A 20,561-nucleotide genomic window follows, 5' to 3' on the forward strand; every position below is an offset into this window, starting at 1 on the left:
ATCATTTTAAATGGGAGAACTTGCCACAATCCGGTGGCTGACTAAATACTTTTTTGCCCCACTGTGTGTGTGTATATATATATATATATATATATATATAATATATATACATATATATATATATACACATTATTATCATCAATAATAATAATGATACGAAACATGAGTTATCAATAAAAAAAAATGGCGTGATTTGATGTTTATTAATATTATGTATTTGTGGAAAAGAAAATACAAAACCTCATTCATCATTTATATACATGCATAATGACTATCTTACCTCCTTTAATAAAAGGAGGTAAGATAATCGTACTCTCTATAGTTTAGTTAACACAAAACCAAAACCAGGGGTGAGCAACCCTAGTGGATCCCTGGACCTCTTTCTTAGATGTGTGAAATTGGAAAAAGATGAAGAAAAATAATGTTTTTTTAATTTATTTTTTTCACTATATTTTGTCGGAGAACAAACATGACACAAACCTTCCTAATTGTTAAAATCCCACTTTTTATGTTGTAAATGCTTCACTAATGAGCGTATTTAGCGAACGCTTTTTTGTCCTACTAATTTCAGCGATCCTTCAACTCATCGTAGTTTGTTTACATGTACAGCTTTCTACGATGCTGCCACAGAAAGACATATTTTATGCCTCTCGTTCTTTGTATCATTTTGTCCACTCCAAAGATTTTATGCTGTGCATGAATGCACAAAAGTGAGCTTTGTTGATTTTATTGATTTGCTGGAGTGCTTATCAGGCATATTTGGTCAATCAGTGACTGCAAGCTATTTAGGCCAGCTAAATATACATATTGCAACATTATTCCCTCATTTATAGGTACTGTATATTTGAGCTCATTTAATTATCTTGATTTATGTCCTCTGTGTATTTACTCTATATCTGCATGTCTCATGACACTTATCTCTATGTAATGAGCTGCATTTCTTCATAGTTGTTTGTGTGCCATGTTGTTCCAGACCACAGCAAACATTACCCAGCTTGCAAATAATGAAATAAATCCATTGGAAGAAGACAGCCTGCCATTTCCACAAAGTTGGGCACACCCATCTATACCTTTCGGGCAATTCAGAGCCAGTAATTTCCAGAAGTTATCTCATCCTGTGAGAAGCCTACATTGTATTAATGATTTCCAATGTTCAAGAAAAAAATATCAATGATTGTCACACGCACACTAGGTGTGGCGAAATTATTCTCTGCATTTGACCCATCACTCTTGATCCTCCCCCTGAGAAGTGAGGGGAGCAGTGGGAAGCAGCGGTGGCCACGCCCCGAAATGCAAAAATTAAAGTACAACATTTCTGTCAAAGAAGATTTGCCTCAGCCTTTGATAGTAGGCTATTTTAGCTAATATAAATGATAAATGATGAATGTGGTTGTACTTGTATAGCGCTTTTTCTACCTTCAAGGTACTCAAAGCGCTTTGACACTACTTCCACATTTACCCATTCACACACACATTCACACACTGATGGATGGAGCTGTCATGCAAGGCGCTAACCAGCACCCATCAGGAGCAAGGGTGAAGTGTCTTGCTCAGGACACAACGGACGTGACGAGGTTGGTACTAGGTGGGAATTGAACCAGGGGACGCTCGGGGTTGCGCAACGGCCACTCTCCCCCACTGCGCCACGCCGTCCCTTATATATAGACACATACATCATGTGTTGCCTTCATTATAACACTTTTGGAGGCTCCAGACAGATTTTTTTTTTTTGGTCCAATATGGCTCTTTCAACATTTTGGGTTGCCGACCACTGATCCCAACAAATATATATTAATAGAAACAAGTACACAGAGTTACAATTTAATCAAAAACATTTTTTAAACCTAAAAATATAACATCCCCAACATTGGCTATCTTATACAACCATTAGTTGTATAACATAACATGTGTTTTTAAAATGTCTATCATTCTCACAATAACTAATCATATTCAAAAAATATTGCAGTCGCAGAAAAGCAACTAACAATTTGTAGTCATGTTGTTACGATAGAACAGGGATTCTGAAATTGTGGTATGTGTACCACTTCGTGGTACGCATGCTCCATGTATTGGTTATGCCTAAGAAATACTTGATTAATGTACAGGGTTTTATTTTTGCTATATTCAAACACAGTGTTACTGTTGAAACTGTGTGTAATATTACAGTGGCAAAAAATATCAAATATACATTTGGTACCGGTACCAAAATTATTGGTATCGAGGACATCACCTAGTAGAAACAAACCCTATAAACAAATCTAATGAAAAGTAGAGGTGGGTGATACAGGGAATTTTGGTATTATTCCCATACCAAGTAAATACAGGGTTAGTATCGTCAGTATTGACACCGATAACTTTGATTTGAAATGTCATTATCATTGAATAATTTGGTAAATTTGCATTTAAATGAACACAGAAAAATATTTTAAAAACACAAATTTTTCTATAACTAATTGCAACTACACAAAACAATGTATTAGTAAAACATGCATTACAAATAATTAAATTCCCTAATTATGTTCAATTACAATTATTTAGAGAAAAGTTAAGAGTAAAAAAATTACCAAAAGGTAACGATGTTATCAAAAATAAAATATAAAAATGTCAACAGAACAACATGAATAACATTTATTGCAGGCAGACAGTATTTGAAAAAAAAAAATAAGGCAGTGGACCTGAGGTGTCAAACTCAAGGGCCCGGGGGCCCAGATTGCACCCGCGACGTCATTTTATCTGGCCCGCAAAGACCTGGAAATGATGTGTCAGTAAAGTACTTTATATTTTCTCACTAAATTTCATAGATTTTTTTCATTTTGACGGGAAAAATATATGTACTGCTTGAAATTGCATACCTTTTCAACTTTATCAGTATGTAATATTGCAACAAATATTACAGTATATTATCATACTTTCCAAACATGTTTTTGTTTGAATAAAAATACTTAATTTTACAGCAAACTACCCATCAATGAATACAAAAAACGATAAATGTTATGTTGTTCTTTACAGCATGTTACTGTAATTGAAAAAAACAACTAGTGTTTTTCGCGTTAAAATTCTGTTGACTGAGGCGCCAGTTTTTGACTGTAAAAATCTACCTGTTATTGTTTTAAACAGAGTATTACTGCACTGTGAAAAGTCAAAATTCAAAAACAAGGAAAAAAAATTAAATAAAACTTAGCGGGGCATTTTATTTGAACTAGGCAAAATTATCTGCAAATAGAACAAAGAGAAAATTTGGCTTTTCAAGACTTTCCAAAACAAGTAAAATTAGCTAACCTCAATGAACCCAAAAATACCTTAAAATAAGTATATTCTCACTAATAACTGTACTACTCTGAGTACGTGTTTTATATCGTTTCATTGAAAATGAAACAGCAAAGTCCATTTGGCCATCATCTGTTTTAATTATGAGACACAATTGTGTCAAAAGTCATGATTTTTTTTTATGCTTTGAAATAAGAAAATTACTACTTTGAAAAAAAAAGTAGTTTTATACTTGTGAGTGTTGATCACACAGCTTTGCAACACTTGATATTTTAGTTTCAAGCATGTTTTACTCAATATAGGCCATACAATCTCAGCAACAAGCTATAATATCTTACTGAGATCATTTAGTGTTATGAGCCGCAGCCCAGATCAGAGTCTTTTTATGTTCACTTGTGTGTTTCAGCACCTTTTGAGTTTGTGCGTCTCAGTTGCCATTACGGTGAATTCACTTGCCTTTGGTTAGTGTTCGGGACGCACACCTGTTTGCCCAGGCACTAATCAGAGGGTCTATTTAGTCCTTGCCCTGGCCTCACTCAGTCTGGCTTCCTAGTTTTTTTCATACAACAGATGACAACCTTTTATTTCCTGCTATGTACCTGCTGACTTCCACGCTAGGCTCTCTTTTACCTTCTAGCTCCCACGCTAGCTCCTTTTATTTTTGCCTTAGGTGCTATGAGCACGTTGTTTCTTTGTTACCCTCTGATTTCTTTCTAAATAAATCATTTGTTTCCTACCTGCACGCTGTGTCTGAAGCCCGATCTGCATTCCTGGAGAACAAACCCTGCATCACGATGAGACCCGGTCATCACAATTTAGGACCAAAACACTTAAAACAAGTAAAACACTAACATAAAATCTGCTTAGTCAGAAGAATTATCTTATCAGACAGAAAAAAAGCAAATATCACCCTTATTTGAGATAGTTAATCTTACTTAGATTTCACTTTTTGCAGTGTGAAAATGGAAAGACGGGTTTTTACGGTACAAAACTGGCAGCTAAATTGCCAGAATAGAAAAAATACAAAACGTGTACTGTTTTTCCATGAACAATATACTGTTGTAAAAACCAATGTCAATTTAACACAAAAAAACTGGCAACTAAGTCGACAGCCTTTTTCCGGAAAAAACGCCCTAATAACAGTGGTAAAGATGTATACACTGCAGAAAGTGAAATCTAAGTAGGATGAAATATCTCAAATAAGGGTGAAATTTGCTTATTTTCTGTCTGATAAGATAATTCTTCTCACTCAGCAGATTTTATGTCAGAGTGTTTTACTTGTTTTAAGGGTTTTGGTCCTAAATGATCTCAGTAAGATATTACGGCTTGTTGCTGAGATTTGATGGCCTATATTGAGTAAAACATGCTTGAAACTAGAATATTAACTGTTGCAAAGCTGTGTCATCAACACTCACAAGTATAAAACAGTATAAAACTACTTTTTTAACTTAATCATTTCTTAATTCAAGCATAAACAAAACATCTTGATGCCGAGCGCATATCATTATGTCAAGATAATGGCACTAGCATTTACTTAATTTAAGCAATATTTTTCAACATATTGAGCAAAAAGGTCTCATTTTTTTGCCTACCAAGAAAAGTGCACTTGCTATTAGTGAGAGTATACTTATTGTAGGAGCCTAAATGCTATTTAAGTTCATTTACATTTTTCGTTTACTCAGCCAAAAGGGGACTTTTTAATTTATTTGCATAATACGAAAATGTATACATTGAATGCTTAGGGACGGCGTGGCGCAGTGGGGAGAGTGGCCGTGCGCAACCCGAGCGTCCTTGGTTCAAATCCCACCTAGTACCAACCTCGTGACGTCCGTTGTGTCCTGAGCAAGACACTTCACCCTTGCTCCTGATGGGTGCTGGTTGGCGCCTTGCATGCAGCTCCCTCCATCAGTGTGTGAATGTGTGTGTGAATGGGTAAATGTGGAAGTAGTGTCACAGCGCTTTGAGTACCCTTGAAGGTAGAAAAGCGCTATACAAGTACAACCCATTTATAGAGTAATTATAAGGCTCACTTTATTTGTAAGTTTTACATTTTTCTAAATATTTTGATGACGTAACTGTTTTAATTTCATATATGGTGGAAGGATCTGTGTGTTAATATGGTTTTGGACTTAAGGTGTAATGGGTAACGGCAGTCAGGTGCGGTGGAATTGAGCCACACAGTTTTTTGACCTCACTCTTACTCTTTCTTACTCTCACTTTTTCTAACTCTTCGTTACTGCTACAAACTAGCTTTATTTTGCCGTTAATTTGTTCCTGCATCGTTATTGTTTTTAAGTTTTTGAAGTTGATAAGTAAACGATACAAAACGAAGAGGAACGTCTGGTGTTTTGTTTGTTGTTGCCGCAGGAGAAAGTAGAGGAGCGTCAAGCTTCATTAGGTATCTACACTTATTTTAAAGGCCTACTGAAACCCACTACTACCGACCACACAATCTGATAGTTTATATATCAATGATGAAATATTAACATTGCAACACATACCAATACGGCCGGTTTAGTTTACTAAATTGCAATTTTAAATTTCCCGCGGAGTTTCTTGTTGAAAACGTCGCGGAATGATGACGCATACGTGTGACGTCACGGTCTATTAGGAAATAAGCGCTGCATGACACACAGCTAAAAGTCGTCTCTGTTCATGGCGTAATTACACAGTATTTTGGACATCTGTGTTGCTGAATCTTTTGCAATTTGTTCATTTAATAATGGAGACTATAAAGAAGAATGCTGTTGGTGGAAAGTGGTGGATTGCAGCTGTCTTTAGCACCGACATACAGCCGGTGTTTCTTTGTTTGTTGTGAAGTAGCAAACATGTTTTCTCCACGTCAACCAGCATGTTTTTGGATCAGAAAATTTTGACATATATCTTACCGAAGACATCAGTGGATTATTCGTCATCCCGCAGCAGCTGTGAGCTTGGCTCCTCGGCTTCTCTCTGAGACAGTGTGTGTTCACTGCAGCCATTAGACCTCAAGATATGTCTTTACAATCTTTACAATCTTTAAAATCTCACTAAAACACTATTAAAACAACAAGCAGATAAGGGATCTTCCAGAATGATCCTAGTAAATGTGTCTAATTACATCTGAAACGCTCACACAGCCGTCGCTTTTTTTTTTTTTTCTATTACTTCACTATCAATATCCTAATTCAAAAATCTTTCATCCTCGCTCAAATTAATGGGTACATATGTGAATATGTGTGGAGCCCTGCGACTCGTGACGTCACGCACACATACTTCCGGTAAAGGCAGGGTTTTTCTATTAGCGACCAAATGTTGCAAACTTTATCGTCGATGTTCTCTACTAAATCCTTTAGGCAAAAATATGGCAATATCGCGAAATGATAAAGTATGACACATAGAATGGACCTGTTATTCCCGTTTAAATAAGAAAATCTCATTTCAGTAGGCCTTTAAGGTATTTTTGGGTTCATTGAGGTTAGCTAATTTGACTTGTTTTGGAAAGTCTTGACAAGCTGAATCTTCTTGAACTGTTGGCAGATAATTTTGCTTAGTTCAAATTAAATACTTCTCATTTTTGTATTTTTGTTGTTGTTTTTTTACACTGACTTTTTGCAATGAATGTAGGAAAAAAACACCAGATTAAAGCTCTTACCCACAAAGAGCCCTAATAATCCCTCTATTTGAGTAATAGATAAATATTCATATATTAGTAATAAATGATCCAGTGTATGAGGGGTGGATGTTGATCATGCATTTTTTTTTTCTTAAATTATTTTTGAAATAAACAATAGATACCTGGCATTTTGTATATTTGGGTAAATAAACATCCTGTTACATTTTGATTTTCCAAATGTACCTTTACTGTAATCTTGCACACATTGTCTTTGCATTTCTATATAATATGTTCATAGTGTATGATGAAAAAAAAAACACTCCATGCATTGGGAACACAAGGCTACAAAAGCTCCCTGCTGTTGCTATGGTAACTGATGACCATAATGATGTGTTCACAGAGCTCTAAGTACCTCGGTAGCAGTAGGCATCAAACAGGGCCGTGGTATCAGGGAAACCGGTCCGATTGGGGTTGTTGTAGACCGTCCGCACACCGGGCTCGTCCCCGCCGCAGTTTTTCCTCGGGACATTGATGGGGTAGCGCACGCTGCGTCCACCAGCCAGCCCGGGTCGCACTTGTCCAGGCCGGCCTGCCAGGCCAGGTAGAGCTGGCCTACGTCTGCCAGCTGGGCCCCCAGAGACTGACAGTGGGGGGAGGCCGTGGCCAGGTTCAACTTGTCTGCCACGGCAGAGTGGAAGACTTCACCTGGAGGGGAAGAGAGGCATGAGGTGCCAAAGTATAGCCAGGGGGGAACCTTGTTTTTTTGGGGTTTTTTGGGCAAAAATTGCGCTTACAAGCTGTGAAAGTAGCCCCGACATTTATTTGTCCACGCAGAACCAAATGAAGCAGGATATTGCCTTGACTGAGTGCTTTCGCACAGGAACGCTAAATTCCACAATTAGATGATTAGATGTGCACTGCAAAAAGTCAGCGTTCAAAAACAAGAAAAAAAAGAGGGGTATTTTATTTGAACTAAGCAAAATTATCTGCCGATAGAACAAGAAAATTTGGCTTGTCAAGGCTTTCCAAAACAAGTACATCAATGAACCCAAAAATACTTTAAAATAAGTATATTTTCACTAATAACTGTACTTTTCTTGGTCGAAAAAAAATGAGACCTTTTTGCTCAATAAATTGAAAAATATTCTCAAATTAAGTAAATGCTAGTGCCATTACCCTGACATAATAATATGCGCTCGGCATCATAATTTTTTTTTTCATGCTTGAAATAAGAAATTATTACTTTGAAAACGTAGTTCTATACTCGTGAGTGTTGATGACACAGCTTTGCAACACTTGATATTCCATGTTTTACTCAATATAGGTCATCAAATCTCAGCAACAAGCCGTAATATCTTACTGAGATCATTTAGGACCAAAACCCTGAAAAGAAGTAAAACACTAACATAAAATCTGCTTATTTGAGATATTTCATCTTACTTAGATTTCAGTTTTTCCAGTGTGTGACGATTTTAGAGGGCCAGCATCTGTCGTGACCTATAAAATATTTGTCAAGGAGTGAAAATTGCTTTTAACACAACAGTGGCAGAGAAGGAACCATTTCCCTTGTGGATCAGTACAGTTTGTCTAAGTCTAAGTGTAGCAGGTATATAAGTTACCGTATTTTTCGGACTATATGTCGCAGTTTTTTTCATAGTCGGGCCGGGGGTGCGACTTATACTCAGGAGCGACTTATGTGTTAAATTATTAACACATTACCGTAAAATATCAAATAATATTATTTGGCTCATTCACGTAAGAGACTAGACGTATAAGATTTCATGGGATTTAGCGATTAGGAGTGACAGATTGTTTGGTAAACGTATAGCATGTTCTATATGTTATAGTTATTTGAATGACTCTTACCATAATATGTTACGTTAACATACCAGGCACCTCCTCAGTTGGTTATTTATGCGTCATATAACGTACACTTATTCAGCCTGTTGTTCACTATTCTTTATTTATTTTAAATTGCCTTTCAAATGTCTATTCTTGGTGTTGGGTTTTATCACATAAATTTCCCAAAAAAATGCGACTTATACTCCAGTGCGACTTATATATGTTTTTCCCTTCTTTGTTATGCATTTTCGGCAGGTGCGACTTATACTCCGGAGCGACTTATACTCTGAAAAATACGGTATATTGTATGCATTCCACCAAAAATCCCTCATGTTTATTTGATTTATAATATTCATTGTTACTTTTAATTTGTAATGTTTTTTCAGCAAATAGTTCGTTTTGGGAGCAATTGTCATTTTCTCTTGAAGTCCTACCTTCTTCCGGTAGTGACGTTGACGTCCTCACTTGCTTTTGAGACATGCGTGAGGAGACTGGTGCTGCCGCATTATTTCACGTGTATTTCATACAGAAATAAATACGCCGCCTGTTTCGGCTAAAAGCAACCACAGAGTCCCCTTGTGTTCAAAGCAACACCGCAAGACACGACGCAGACTCGATCCGGCTACAGAAGTCTAAGTGAGTGTCAGGAGTAATATCGCTAAAATTCATTCCATTTTGTCCACTAGCGACACTGAGATCATTATTCATAAGTTTGATTACTGTAACATATAATTTTCGGGTCTCCCTATGTCTATGAATAAATTATTACAGTTGGTACAAAATGCAGCTGCTAGACTTTTGACAAGAACAATAAACCAAAATATTGGTATCGGGACAACACGAATGGGAATATGAAGAAAGTATGGACCTCTCCCATTCAATTGACTTGCACAAAATGGTACAAACCAGGCTAAATAGTGCAAATTGCAGCAATTGTTTTGCGACTGAGGCCGATTATCATCCTGAAAATCAGGAGCAACCTTGTTGGGAGAATGAAGGAAACCTGCGGTAAAACAGAAAAAGACAAGCAGACCTGGTATTCTATTTCGCGTCCTCTTCTACTGATGTTTTCTCAAAAAGAAAGAGGATATGGACAAGAAGGGACATCCGGAAATGGCATTTCTTTTATATTTATTTTTTGTTCACAATGTTAACCATTTGACCTTTCAAGTAATCATCGATCAGGAAGGGAAAAACATTGAAAATATTAGTTTCACATGCCTTGTTTCTTTTTTAACATTGTACATTTAGGAAATGGGCGCCGGTTCTGTAGATGACATTTCTCGAGGAGGGGGTGGCATACCCAGTCTGGCAATGGAAAGGGGGTGTTCCGAGTAGTTGGTTATCTACTGATTACTCAAAAACTAATTACTAATTAATTATTATAAAAAATTAGCTGAATACCCATCCATCCATCCACCCATTTTCTACCGCTTGTCCCTTCTGGGGTCGCTGGAGCCTATCTCAGCTGCATTCGGGCGGAAGGCAGCGTACACCCCGGACAAGTCGCCACCTCATCGAAGTAGCTGAATTTCCCCCAGGGATAAAAAAGTACTTTATATTTTATTCTATTATATTATATTCTATATTACAGAAAATGATTGCCACATTTTTTTCAGGAACTTATGAGTGAAATTTCCGTCATCTGGACGATACGAGTCCCTACCACTCTGATTTCACACAGACGATGTTCTGCCTCTCTTAAGCCTCTAATACTACCTAAGAAGTTAGAAAAAGGTCAGGTTGACTTTTTCACCTATACAGAAAAATAATGCCCAAGTCAAAATTGCAAAAGTGGTAGAACGGATTCGAACAAATGTAAAAACTCAAGTTGTGTTGCTAAAATACCAAGAAAAAACAACTTAATAAATCATTTGCAGGTCTGGTTTTCATATAAATTCCAAAATGTGTTGGATCACTTCTTCCATTGTTGTGATAGCCTTACTCCTGTGAGGAATCCTGCATTTCCTTCCTCCATTGTGGGCCAACAGAATGTTAAATCCGGGTGAGCGTGCTCACCTGAGCGAGACAAACCCCCAAAAGATTACGACCTCATCCCCAGACACCTACCTTGTAATTCCTTGGCGAAGCAGTAGACATCAAACAGCTCATCTGGCAACCTTTTGCCATAGTTGCGGACTCCAGGGGAGTCGTCGCGATCACCATAGCAACCTGGCCGAGGTGACTGGATGGGATACCTGTGTAGGGGGGAGGGAATGTAAAAAAAAAAAGAAAAAAAGATGAATATATAGTCCTCAGGGGATAAGCCTATCTTTGAATGAAATAAGATGAATTACTCTCATTTATTTATTGTTGTTCTCATATTTTGTAATCATAAAAAATTTAATAAAAAATCAACACTGCCTAAAGACGTGATAAAGTGCTCTACCATTCATAACATGTCACAACAACCGAAGGCAATTAAAAACAACAAGTTGTTCCATTTGGTGTGCAATAATGACCCATCATTCTTCGGCCCCACTGTTTCTACACATAAAAATGGGAGGTAGAGGCAGGAATTCAAGGGGAGAGTAATAGGTTAGAGCAGGGTCCCCAAACTATGGCCCGCGGGTCAGATACGGCCCGCCAGCGTCCAAAATCTGGCCCGCAAGTAAAAAAACACACAAAAATAAATATATATATATATATATATATATATATATATATATATATATATATATATATATATACATATATATATATATATATACACAGGGAAGACCAACATGTCCTGGGTCTTCCCCGTGGCCTCCTACCGGTTGGACGTGCCCTAAACACTTCCCTAGGGAGGCATTCGGGTGGCATCCTGACCCTATGCCCGTACCACTCATCTGGCTCCACTCAATGTGGAGGAGCAGCGGCTTTTCTTTGAGCTCCTCCCGGATGACAGAGCTTCTCACCCTATCTCCAAACTCATTTCGGCCACTTGTACCCGTGATTTTGTCCCTTCGGTCATAACCCAAAGCTCATGACCATAAGTGAGGATGGGAACATAGATCGACCGGTAAATTGAGAGCTTTGCCTTCCGGCTCAAGTCCTTCTTCACCACAACGGATCGATACAGTGTCCGCATTACTGAAAACGCCGCACCGATGCGCCAGTCGATCTCACGATCCACTCTTTCCTCACTCGTGAACAAGACTCCTAGGTACTTGAACTCCTCCACTTGGGCAGGGTCTCATCCCCAACCCGGAGATGGCACTCCACCCTTTTCCGGGGGAGAACCATGGACTTGAACTTGGAAGTGCTGATTTTCATCCTAGTCGCTTCACACTCGGCTCCTGGCCACATGAAGCCATCAGAACAACATCATTTGCAAAAAGCAGAGACCTAATCTTGCAGCCACCAACCCGGATCCCCTCAATACCAAGACTGCGCCTAGAAATTCTGTCCATAAAAGTTATGAACAGAATCAGTGACAGAGGGCAGCCTTGGCGGAGTCAAACCCTCACTGGAAACGTGTCTGACTTATATATATATATATATATATATATATATATATATATATATATATATATATATATATATATATATATATATATATATATATGTTTTATCTGTCTTTTCCAGCCCATCCATCAATCCATTTTCTACTGCTTGTTATTTTTGGGTTCTCCTAGCCGTTCTTGCAAATCATATTTGGAAAAAGGCTTTTTCCCCATCGATAACGTGACACGTCATCACAATTTCTGTCGATTAATGCACGAGGAAAAAGAATAGCAAAATCGTTGGGGAAACGTAAAATAGACCCATAGTGTGGAGTTTTTAAACAACAGTGGACGTATGACTTGTTTTCTTCAGTGTAAGGAAAAGGCAATTTTTCTAATCTAAGGGTTTAGCTCCAGCCTATCTTGCTGATTGTATTGAACCATATGTCCCGGCAAGAAATCTGTGTTCAAAGAACTCCGGCTTATTAGTGATTCCCAGAGCTCAAAAAAAAGTCTCCGAGCTATAGAGCGTTTTCTATTCGGGCTCCAGTACTCTACCGGTATTGTTACCCTACCGGTAACAGTTAGAGAGGCTACCTCAGTAGAAGCATTTAAGTCCCATTTTAAAACTCATTTGTATACTCAAGCCTTTAAATAGACCCCCTTTTTAGACACTTGTGATCAAGGACTATATAAATAAACTTTGATTGATTGAATGATAATCTGCAATGAGACAGATTATCCATGTATATAACCCAGTGAAGGCCAAGGGTCCAAAGGTCTGGGGACCCCCGTGTTAGAGGTCACACTTTTTTATTACTGTCAATTTTAACTCTCTGTTCTTTGAGACATCACTTCATTTAAGCCCCACTTTTCATACGATTCCGTTTTTGACTGAACTTTTTCTCAAAACAACTGTGCACATATTGTTTGAAGGAAATGGATGCCTGAACACAGAATCCCATGTGTTGGTGACTCATTCTTGTCGTGATATTAATACACTGTATGAGATAATCTGCCTTCTTAACATGTTATTACAAATCCTGCTCTCAACTCCCCACCTGGAAATTATTCTCCCCAGCCAGTCGCCCCTCTCTGACAACATCACTGGTTGACTTTATAGGTCTTTGAACTAACACAGTCACACCACAAGTCTTCGTGCTTTTTGTAATTGAGTACTGGTGTAAAAAGTCACAACAATGCCAAAGAAAGTTATGAGTACCATCTCTTTGATAAAGAATACACACTACTAAATAAAAAAATAATAATAATTGTAGCCAAGTACAAAGGTGACATTTGTGTGTCTCTCCTCTCCTCTGCACTCCTCACTCAAGTCATTGCCATCTTCAAGAGTCTTCACTAAATGTGCTTTTTAATATTTATGAATCCGTTTTATGTATGTATTTCACATTGTTTCTGTGCATTCTATCTACTTTCTACTGCTTATCCCCGAGTCCAAGGTAGCAGTCTCTGTAGGGAAGCCCAGACTTCCCGGTTTCTGGCCACTTCTTCCAGTTTCAGCAGGGGACAGTGAGACGTTCCAAGGCCAGCTGCAAGACATGATCTGTCTCCTCTGTCTTAGGGCTTTCTTCTGACTGGGTATTCTTAGAGAAGGAGGCATCCAGTATTCATTTGGGTCCTTTGTACTGTAACCCAGACCTTTCTCTTTCGGTCAAACCCGGAGCTTGTGAACATTGGTAAGTGTACATACATTGATTGATTGATTGATTGAGACTTTTATTATTAGATTGCACAGTACATATTCCGTACAATAGACCACTAAATGGTAACACCCGAAAGACATTTTCAACTTGCTTAAGTCGGGGTCCACGTTAACCTTACCATGGTAAGTATACATTAAGTATTCACAGCCTTTGGTCAATACTTGGTTGATGCATTTTTGTTGCAATTACAGCTAGAAATCATTGTAAATCCATCTTTAGTTATACTAATTTCTCTTCAAACCCCTTCTTAGGCTCCATCTGGTTGGATGGAAAAAGTTGGTTTTCATCCAAGATATCTCTGTAAATTGCTGAATTTGTCTTAGTCTAGTCAGGGAGGTGACCAAGAACCCAATGGTCACTCTGTTAAGGCATCAGCATTCCATTGTTGGGAGAGGAAAACCTTCCAGAAGGACAACCATCTCTAAAATAATTCACCAATCAGGCCTGTATGGTATAGTGGCCAGACAGAAGCATTTTTTTCGTAACAAAGTTTGCCAACATGCACCTGAAAGATTCAGACCATGAGAAACAAAAAAGTCTGCTCCGATGAGTCAAAGATTGAACTCTTGGGCATGAATGCCAGGTGTCATGTTTGTAATAAACCAGGTACTACTCATCACCAGGCCAATACCAGTAGGGTGGTGGCAGCATCATGCTGTGGGGATGGTTTTCAGCTGCAGAAACTGGGAGACGAGTCAGGATAGAGGAAGCTTTAGAGATAAATACTGTACACTGCAAAAAGTCAGTGTTCAAAAACAAGAAAAAACAAAACAAAAATGAGGGGTATTTTATTTGAACTAAGCAAAATTATCTGCCAATGGAACAAGAAAATTTGGCTTGTCAAGACTTTCCAAAACAAGTAAAATTAGCTAACCTCAATGAACCCTAAAATACCTTACAATAAGTATATTCTCACTAAAAAAACGAGACCTTTTTGCTCAATATGTTGAAAAATATTCTTAAATTAAGCAAATTCTAGTGCCATTATCTTGATGTGGTGATATGCGCTCGGCATCATGATTTTTCTTTTCATGCTTGAAGTAAAAAATTACTTTAAAAAAGTAGTATTATACTTGTGAGTGTTAATGACACAGTTTTGCAACAGTTGATATTCTAGGTTCAAGCATGTTTAAGTCAATATGGGTCATAAAATCTCAGCAACAAGCTGTGATATCTTACTGAGATCATTTAGGACCAAAACCCTCAAAACAAGTAAAAAACTATCATAAAATCTTCTTACTGAGAAGAATTATCTTATCAGACAGAAAATAAGCAAGTATCACCCTTATTTGAGTTATTTAATATTACTTAGATTTACATTTTGCAGTGTATTGTCTGTTACAAAACAGGCTCTAAAACAAGATTACAGGACAGAACAATAAAAATAAAAAAACAAAAAAAGAGTAACACTTAAAATTTGATGCAACAGTGTTCATCTATTTTTCTTTAAAGTGCCGCTGGTAGCGGGAATTAAAGTTTTTTTCATATTTGTTTTTCCGGGCAAGTGGGATCTTGAAGCGACAGCCTGATGGTAGAAGCTAGGATGATGAGTGCAGTGGATGTGCAGGGTCCTGAATGAGGGTGGTGGCTTTCCTGGTAACTGCCTGAGTGTAAAGATTTCTTATAAAGGTATGGAGGAAACCAAATATTTTATTGACCTGTTTTGTTATGAGGGAACAGTTTGGTTTTATGTTTAATGGTAAATGGATTCTAAGGATTTGTAGACCATGGCCAAGGTGTCCTTACTCATGATGAAACATATGAGTTTCCTCAGCAGGTGGAAAAGCACGCTGAGCTTTCAGATAAACGGCGTCAGCATGTGTGGAGAAGGTTGCACAGGTGTTGATGTCTGTCCCCAAATATTTGAAGGACTGCACTTGCTCTACCAGTTAACTATCTATGCTGAGGGACTGGACACAATGAGTAATGGGCCAAACTGCCCAAACATAGCCAAGGCTGTGGTCTCGTATTCTAAAATAATTGAGTCTGTGATTGCTGCCAAATATGCATCAACAAAGTATTGGGCAAAGGCTGTGAATACTGATATACAAGTAATTTTTGTTGTTGTTGTTTTTTCGTAGAACGACTGGCTCTGTGCCGATTTGCCTGTCGATCTCACAGTCCTGCATTCCCCCAATCGTGAACAAGTTCCTAGGATACTTGAACTCCTCCAACTGGGGGCAAGATATGACTCCCCAAAAGGGATGCAATCCATCCTATTCTAGGAACCTATTCTAATCCTAAAATCTTCACACTGAGCATTGAAACACCTCAGAAAATGCTGAAAGTCATAGTTTCTGGTGGCCATCATGGCTACATCATCCGCAAATAGCGGAGACCAGAATCTGAAGACCACAAACTGGATACGCTCAACGTTACAAATTCTTCCCATAAAGTTTGTAGCAGGGGTTAACTTTGAAGAGGCTTGATTTACTTCTGACAACAGGAACAAGGTTCCTACCTCCATTCGTACAAGGACCAAAAGCCCCGTAGTCGTGTGCCATGGATTCTGTACTTGTAAAGCAACCTCCACAGGACACCGTGAGCGACAAGGTGGAATTATTATTCCAACTCCACAAAGCACACATGGACTGGTTGGGTATACTCCAATGCATCTTGCAGTACCCTTACCAGGGTTTAGAGCTGGTAAGGTGTTCCACGCCTTGGACAAAAACCACATTGTATCTCCTGCTCGGTGGCCTTGTGGTTAGAGTGTCCGCCCTAAGATAGTCATGAGTTCAAACCCCGGCTGAGTCATACCAAAGACTATAAAAATGGGACCCATTACTAGGGATGATGTTTGAAAACCGGTTCTCCCGATTGTTCGATAGGAAAAGAACCGATTCCATGGGTTAACATTTATTTTTGAGAAACGGTTCCAGTTATCGAAACCACTGTAGTAAAGAAAAAAAACTGGTTCTTTATTCGAATCCCTGGGAACGCATCCCGTGTCACAGGAAATGACGTAGCTCTGTCATTTGGCGGCAAATACAGGAGCAGCAACAACGAACCGAAAATACAAGGAGGAAACAGCTATCTGCAATTATTGCCAGGCTTCGCTTTCCTGTAAGAGGAGCAGTACAACAAACATGTTGAAACATGTTCAGGCCGGAGAAAGGTGTCGTGGAGAAGCAGCGACAGAGATGACGAAGCAAGCCCCTCTTCCTCTGCTTCAACTTGCAGTCCCAGTGATAGTGCCGGTGAGTAACTAACGTTAAATCTGTGTCCAAAAGACTCCGGCTTATTAGTGATTCCTAGAGCCCAAAAAAAGTCTGCGGGCTATAGAGCGTTTTCCGTTCGGGCTCCAGTACTCTGGAATGCCCTCCCGGTAACAGTTCGAGATGCTACCTCAGTAGAAGCATTTAAGTCTCACCTTAAAACTCATCTGTATACTCTAGCGTTTAAATAGACCCCCTTTTTAGACCAGTTGATCTGCCGCTTCTTTTCTTTCTCCTATGCCCCCCCCTCCCTTGTGGAGGGGGTCCGGTCCGATAACCATGGATGAAGTACTGGCTGTCCAGAGTCGAGACCCAGGATGGACCGCTCGTCGGGATCCAGGATGGACCGCTCGCCTGTATCGATTGGGGACATCTCTATGCTGCTGACCCGCCTCCGCTTGAGATGGTCTCCTGTTGACGGGACTCTCGCTGCTGTCTTAGATCCGCTTTGAACTGAACTCTCGCGGCTGTGTTGGAGCCACTATGGATTGAACTTTCACAGTATCATGTTGGACCCGCTCGACATCCATTGCTTTCGGTCCCCTAGAGGGGGGGGGGTTGCCAACATCTGAGGTCCTCTCCAAGGTTTCTCATAGTCAGCATTGTCACTGGCGTCCCACTGGATGTGAATTCTCCCTGCCCACTGGGTGTGAGTTTTCCTTGCCCTTTTGTGGGTTCTTCCGAGGATGTTGTAGTCGTAATGATTTGTGCAGTCCTTTGAGACATTTGTGATTTGGGGTTATATAAATAAACATTGATTGATTGATAAATGTTGCCGGTTAATTTCCATATCTGCTCACTTGTAGCCTTTAGGCTAAAATAATGTTACCTCTAATGTAAACCAGGACTACAGTAATGTTAGCTCGATGAATGTTACCTAAGCATAGTTAGTGGCTAACGGTAACGTTATCATTAGCCTTTTTCGTATGTGTATGATAACGTTGACGGTATCTTTTAGCCTACACCACTCCGGAGTTTGCAGGTCTGTCTAATGAATAATGCAAATGAATGCGGGATTTTCCCTGCATGTATTTTTCTTAGGTGGCCCAATTAAAGGGGCACTAAAAGTCAATATGTATTTGTTATATTTTATTTTTTTGTTAAAAAATATATGTGAAGGCTGCAATAAGTGAGTTTTTGTTAAACCACGTATTGTGTGTTTTTTTTCCATATACAACAACCTATCTGGATTCGATAAGAGAATCGATAAGGGATTGGTTCACTAAGAGGATTCAATAATGGCATCGAAATCGATAATTTCGTAACAAACATCATCCCTACCCATTGCCTCCATGTTTGGCACTCAGCATCAAGGGCTGGAATTGGGGGTTGAATCCCCAAAGTGATTCCCGAGCGCAGCCACCGCTGCTGCTCACTGCTCCCCTCACCTCCCAGGGGGTGGAACAAGGAGATGGGTCAAATGCAGAGGGGAATTTCACCACACCTAGAGTGTGTGCGACTCTCAGAGGTACTTTAACTTTAAGTTAAACTGTAGCTGAGATTCGACTAAGGTTGGTAACCTTCTCAGAACTCTGGAAAAAACTTTGCCGGCGAGGCTCAAGAGCTTGATTCTTCCCGGTCCGCAAATCCAAGGGTACGCAATGTTAAAGAGAGGGGATATTCTGGTCTCCAGCATGAGCTATTGATGCACAAGAGGAGTGGTTTGAAAAGTGTGAAATGGGCTTGGGCAGCAAAAATACATACATAGAAAACTATAAACCTTACTTTTCTCAGACACATACGAGGATAACCAGGACAACTGTGTCTTCTCGTTTCTCCTCCCAGCCGCCAGCTGTCTGCTTGGTGCATGATGAATCAATGCCTGATGTCGGTTTCTATTTTCTTTTTTTTTTTCTACCTCAGTATTAATTGGACACTTGCCTGATGTTCACTTTGAGCCTCCTCAATGCGGACCAATTAGCCATCTCCCCAGTGGAAACAGGGGGAGCGTAGGCAGAAGGGAAAAGTCGCCCAGCAGTAGAGCGGTGGAAAAAGCGAGACAACAGTCAGTCTCCATGACGACAGCACCGGCCGCCATTCGAAAATGAAACTGTTAATACGAGAGATGGCATGTCGGGCTTGAGCAAGTGCAGAGTGACTGACAGGTGGGAGCGTTGGTAAAATGTGTGTGCAAACACGTAGTTGGCCTACATCTTTATAGTGGATAATGTTTATGACAAGTTATTCAGGGGTAGAGGCATTAATCCTGAGGTGAAACTGATCAAAACATTAGGATGAAATAAAACCTAATGGACGCTGATAAGGAAGGAAAATGTTCACGTCTGAAACAATCAGTAATAATTGTGTTGTCAAACTAAAATACGACGCTAACTAACCACAACAAATGCACGTTGATGAAAACAATGACACAATCAATTGGCAATTTAGTCGGTGAATAAAAATGAGATGAAAATGTCGATGGACACAAAATACAATAATTTATTGTAAGGCGAGTGGGACAAGTTAGGAATCTATCCAATCTCAGTAGCATGGGGAACTAAGAAAAGGGAGCTAATTAGAACTACTGTAATTTCCGGACTATCAGGCACACTTAAAATCTTTTTTTTTTCCCTCAAAATTCGACAATGCGCCTTTTAACCCGGTGCGCCTAATGTACGTAAAAATTCTGCTTTTGCTTACTGACCTCGAAGCTATTGTATTTGGTACATGGGGAAATGATTAGTGTGACCAGTAGATGGCAGTCAAACATAGAATATATATGTGGACTGCAAAATGATGGCAGTCACACACGAGAGATGGACTGCAATATAACTCAGGTAAACAACACCAACATTTTACATGTTCCATTGACAATATAGAACATTACACACGTTGTTCATAAATCTATCAAAATATTTTAGTACGAATTTGGTAAGCTATGAAGCCGCACTGCGTGATGGATTTTACTGTGTTATTATTATGGTGTGTGTATAAGGTAAGATATTATATGGCGTTTTGTTTCACAATTTTATGCAAAAGCAACTTTTCTTACCTTCTGATACCTTCTGATCTCTATTTGGGATCTGCATAAGTCCTGAAAAATTGCACGGTCCACCTTTGTAGTCCGTGCCGACACTGTAGTCGATAAGCTCCTTCTTTTTCTCTATCTTCTTGTTATGGAACATTCATCCTCCTCTGTTGCCATTTCTAATATGAAGTAGCGTAAAGTCCTAACGTTTATCTGTCAGTAAACTCGCCATGAAAGCGCAAAAACATACCGGTGTAGTGAGTTTACATTATTCACCCAAGGAACTTTTGTTATTAGAGAGTTCTGGTTGAACTGTTTTTCACGGGACATATTTCAGGTGTTATTGTACAAGTGAGCTGAGGATGAGGAGATACTGCTCCGTTATTGATTTAAGTATTGTCTGAATGTCATTAAAAGAGTTAGCTTCATCTTTTGACACTTCTTCCACTCTAATCCTTGCACGCTACACTGCTACAAAAAAGATGACAGGGAGAAGACGCTGTGGAAGGTGAGCCACGT

General features: G+C 39.2%; 1 protein-coding gene across 1 annotated transcript in view; it reads right to left on the reverse strand.

Moving 5' to 3' along the window:
- ncanb (neurocan b) overlaps positions 1–20,561 on the reverse strand; it is a 470,747-nt gene that overhangs the window by 257,443 nt on the left and 192,743 nt on the right. The window contains 3 exon segments of the mRNA XM_061888041.1: positions 7,275–7,412; positions 7,415–7,567; positions 10,775–10,902. Coding sequence (XP_061744025.1) covers positions 7,275–7,412; positions 7,415–7,567; positions 10,775–10,902 — 419 coding nt within the window.

Source organism: Nerophis ophidion, linkage group LG26 (assembly GCF_033978795.1).
Source record: "Nerophis ophidion isolate RoL-2023_Sa linkage group LG26, RoL_Noph_v1.0, whole genome shotgun sequence".
Classification (NCBI taxonomy): domain Eukaryota; kingdom Metazoa; phylum Chordata; class Actinopteri; order Syngnathiformes; family Syngnathidae; genus Nerophis; species Nerophis ophidion.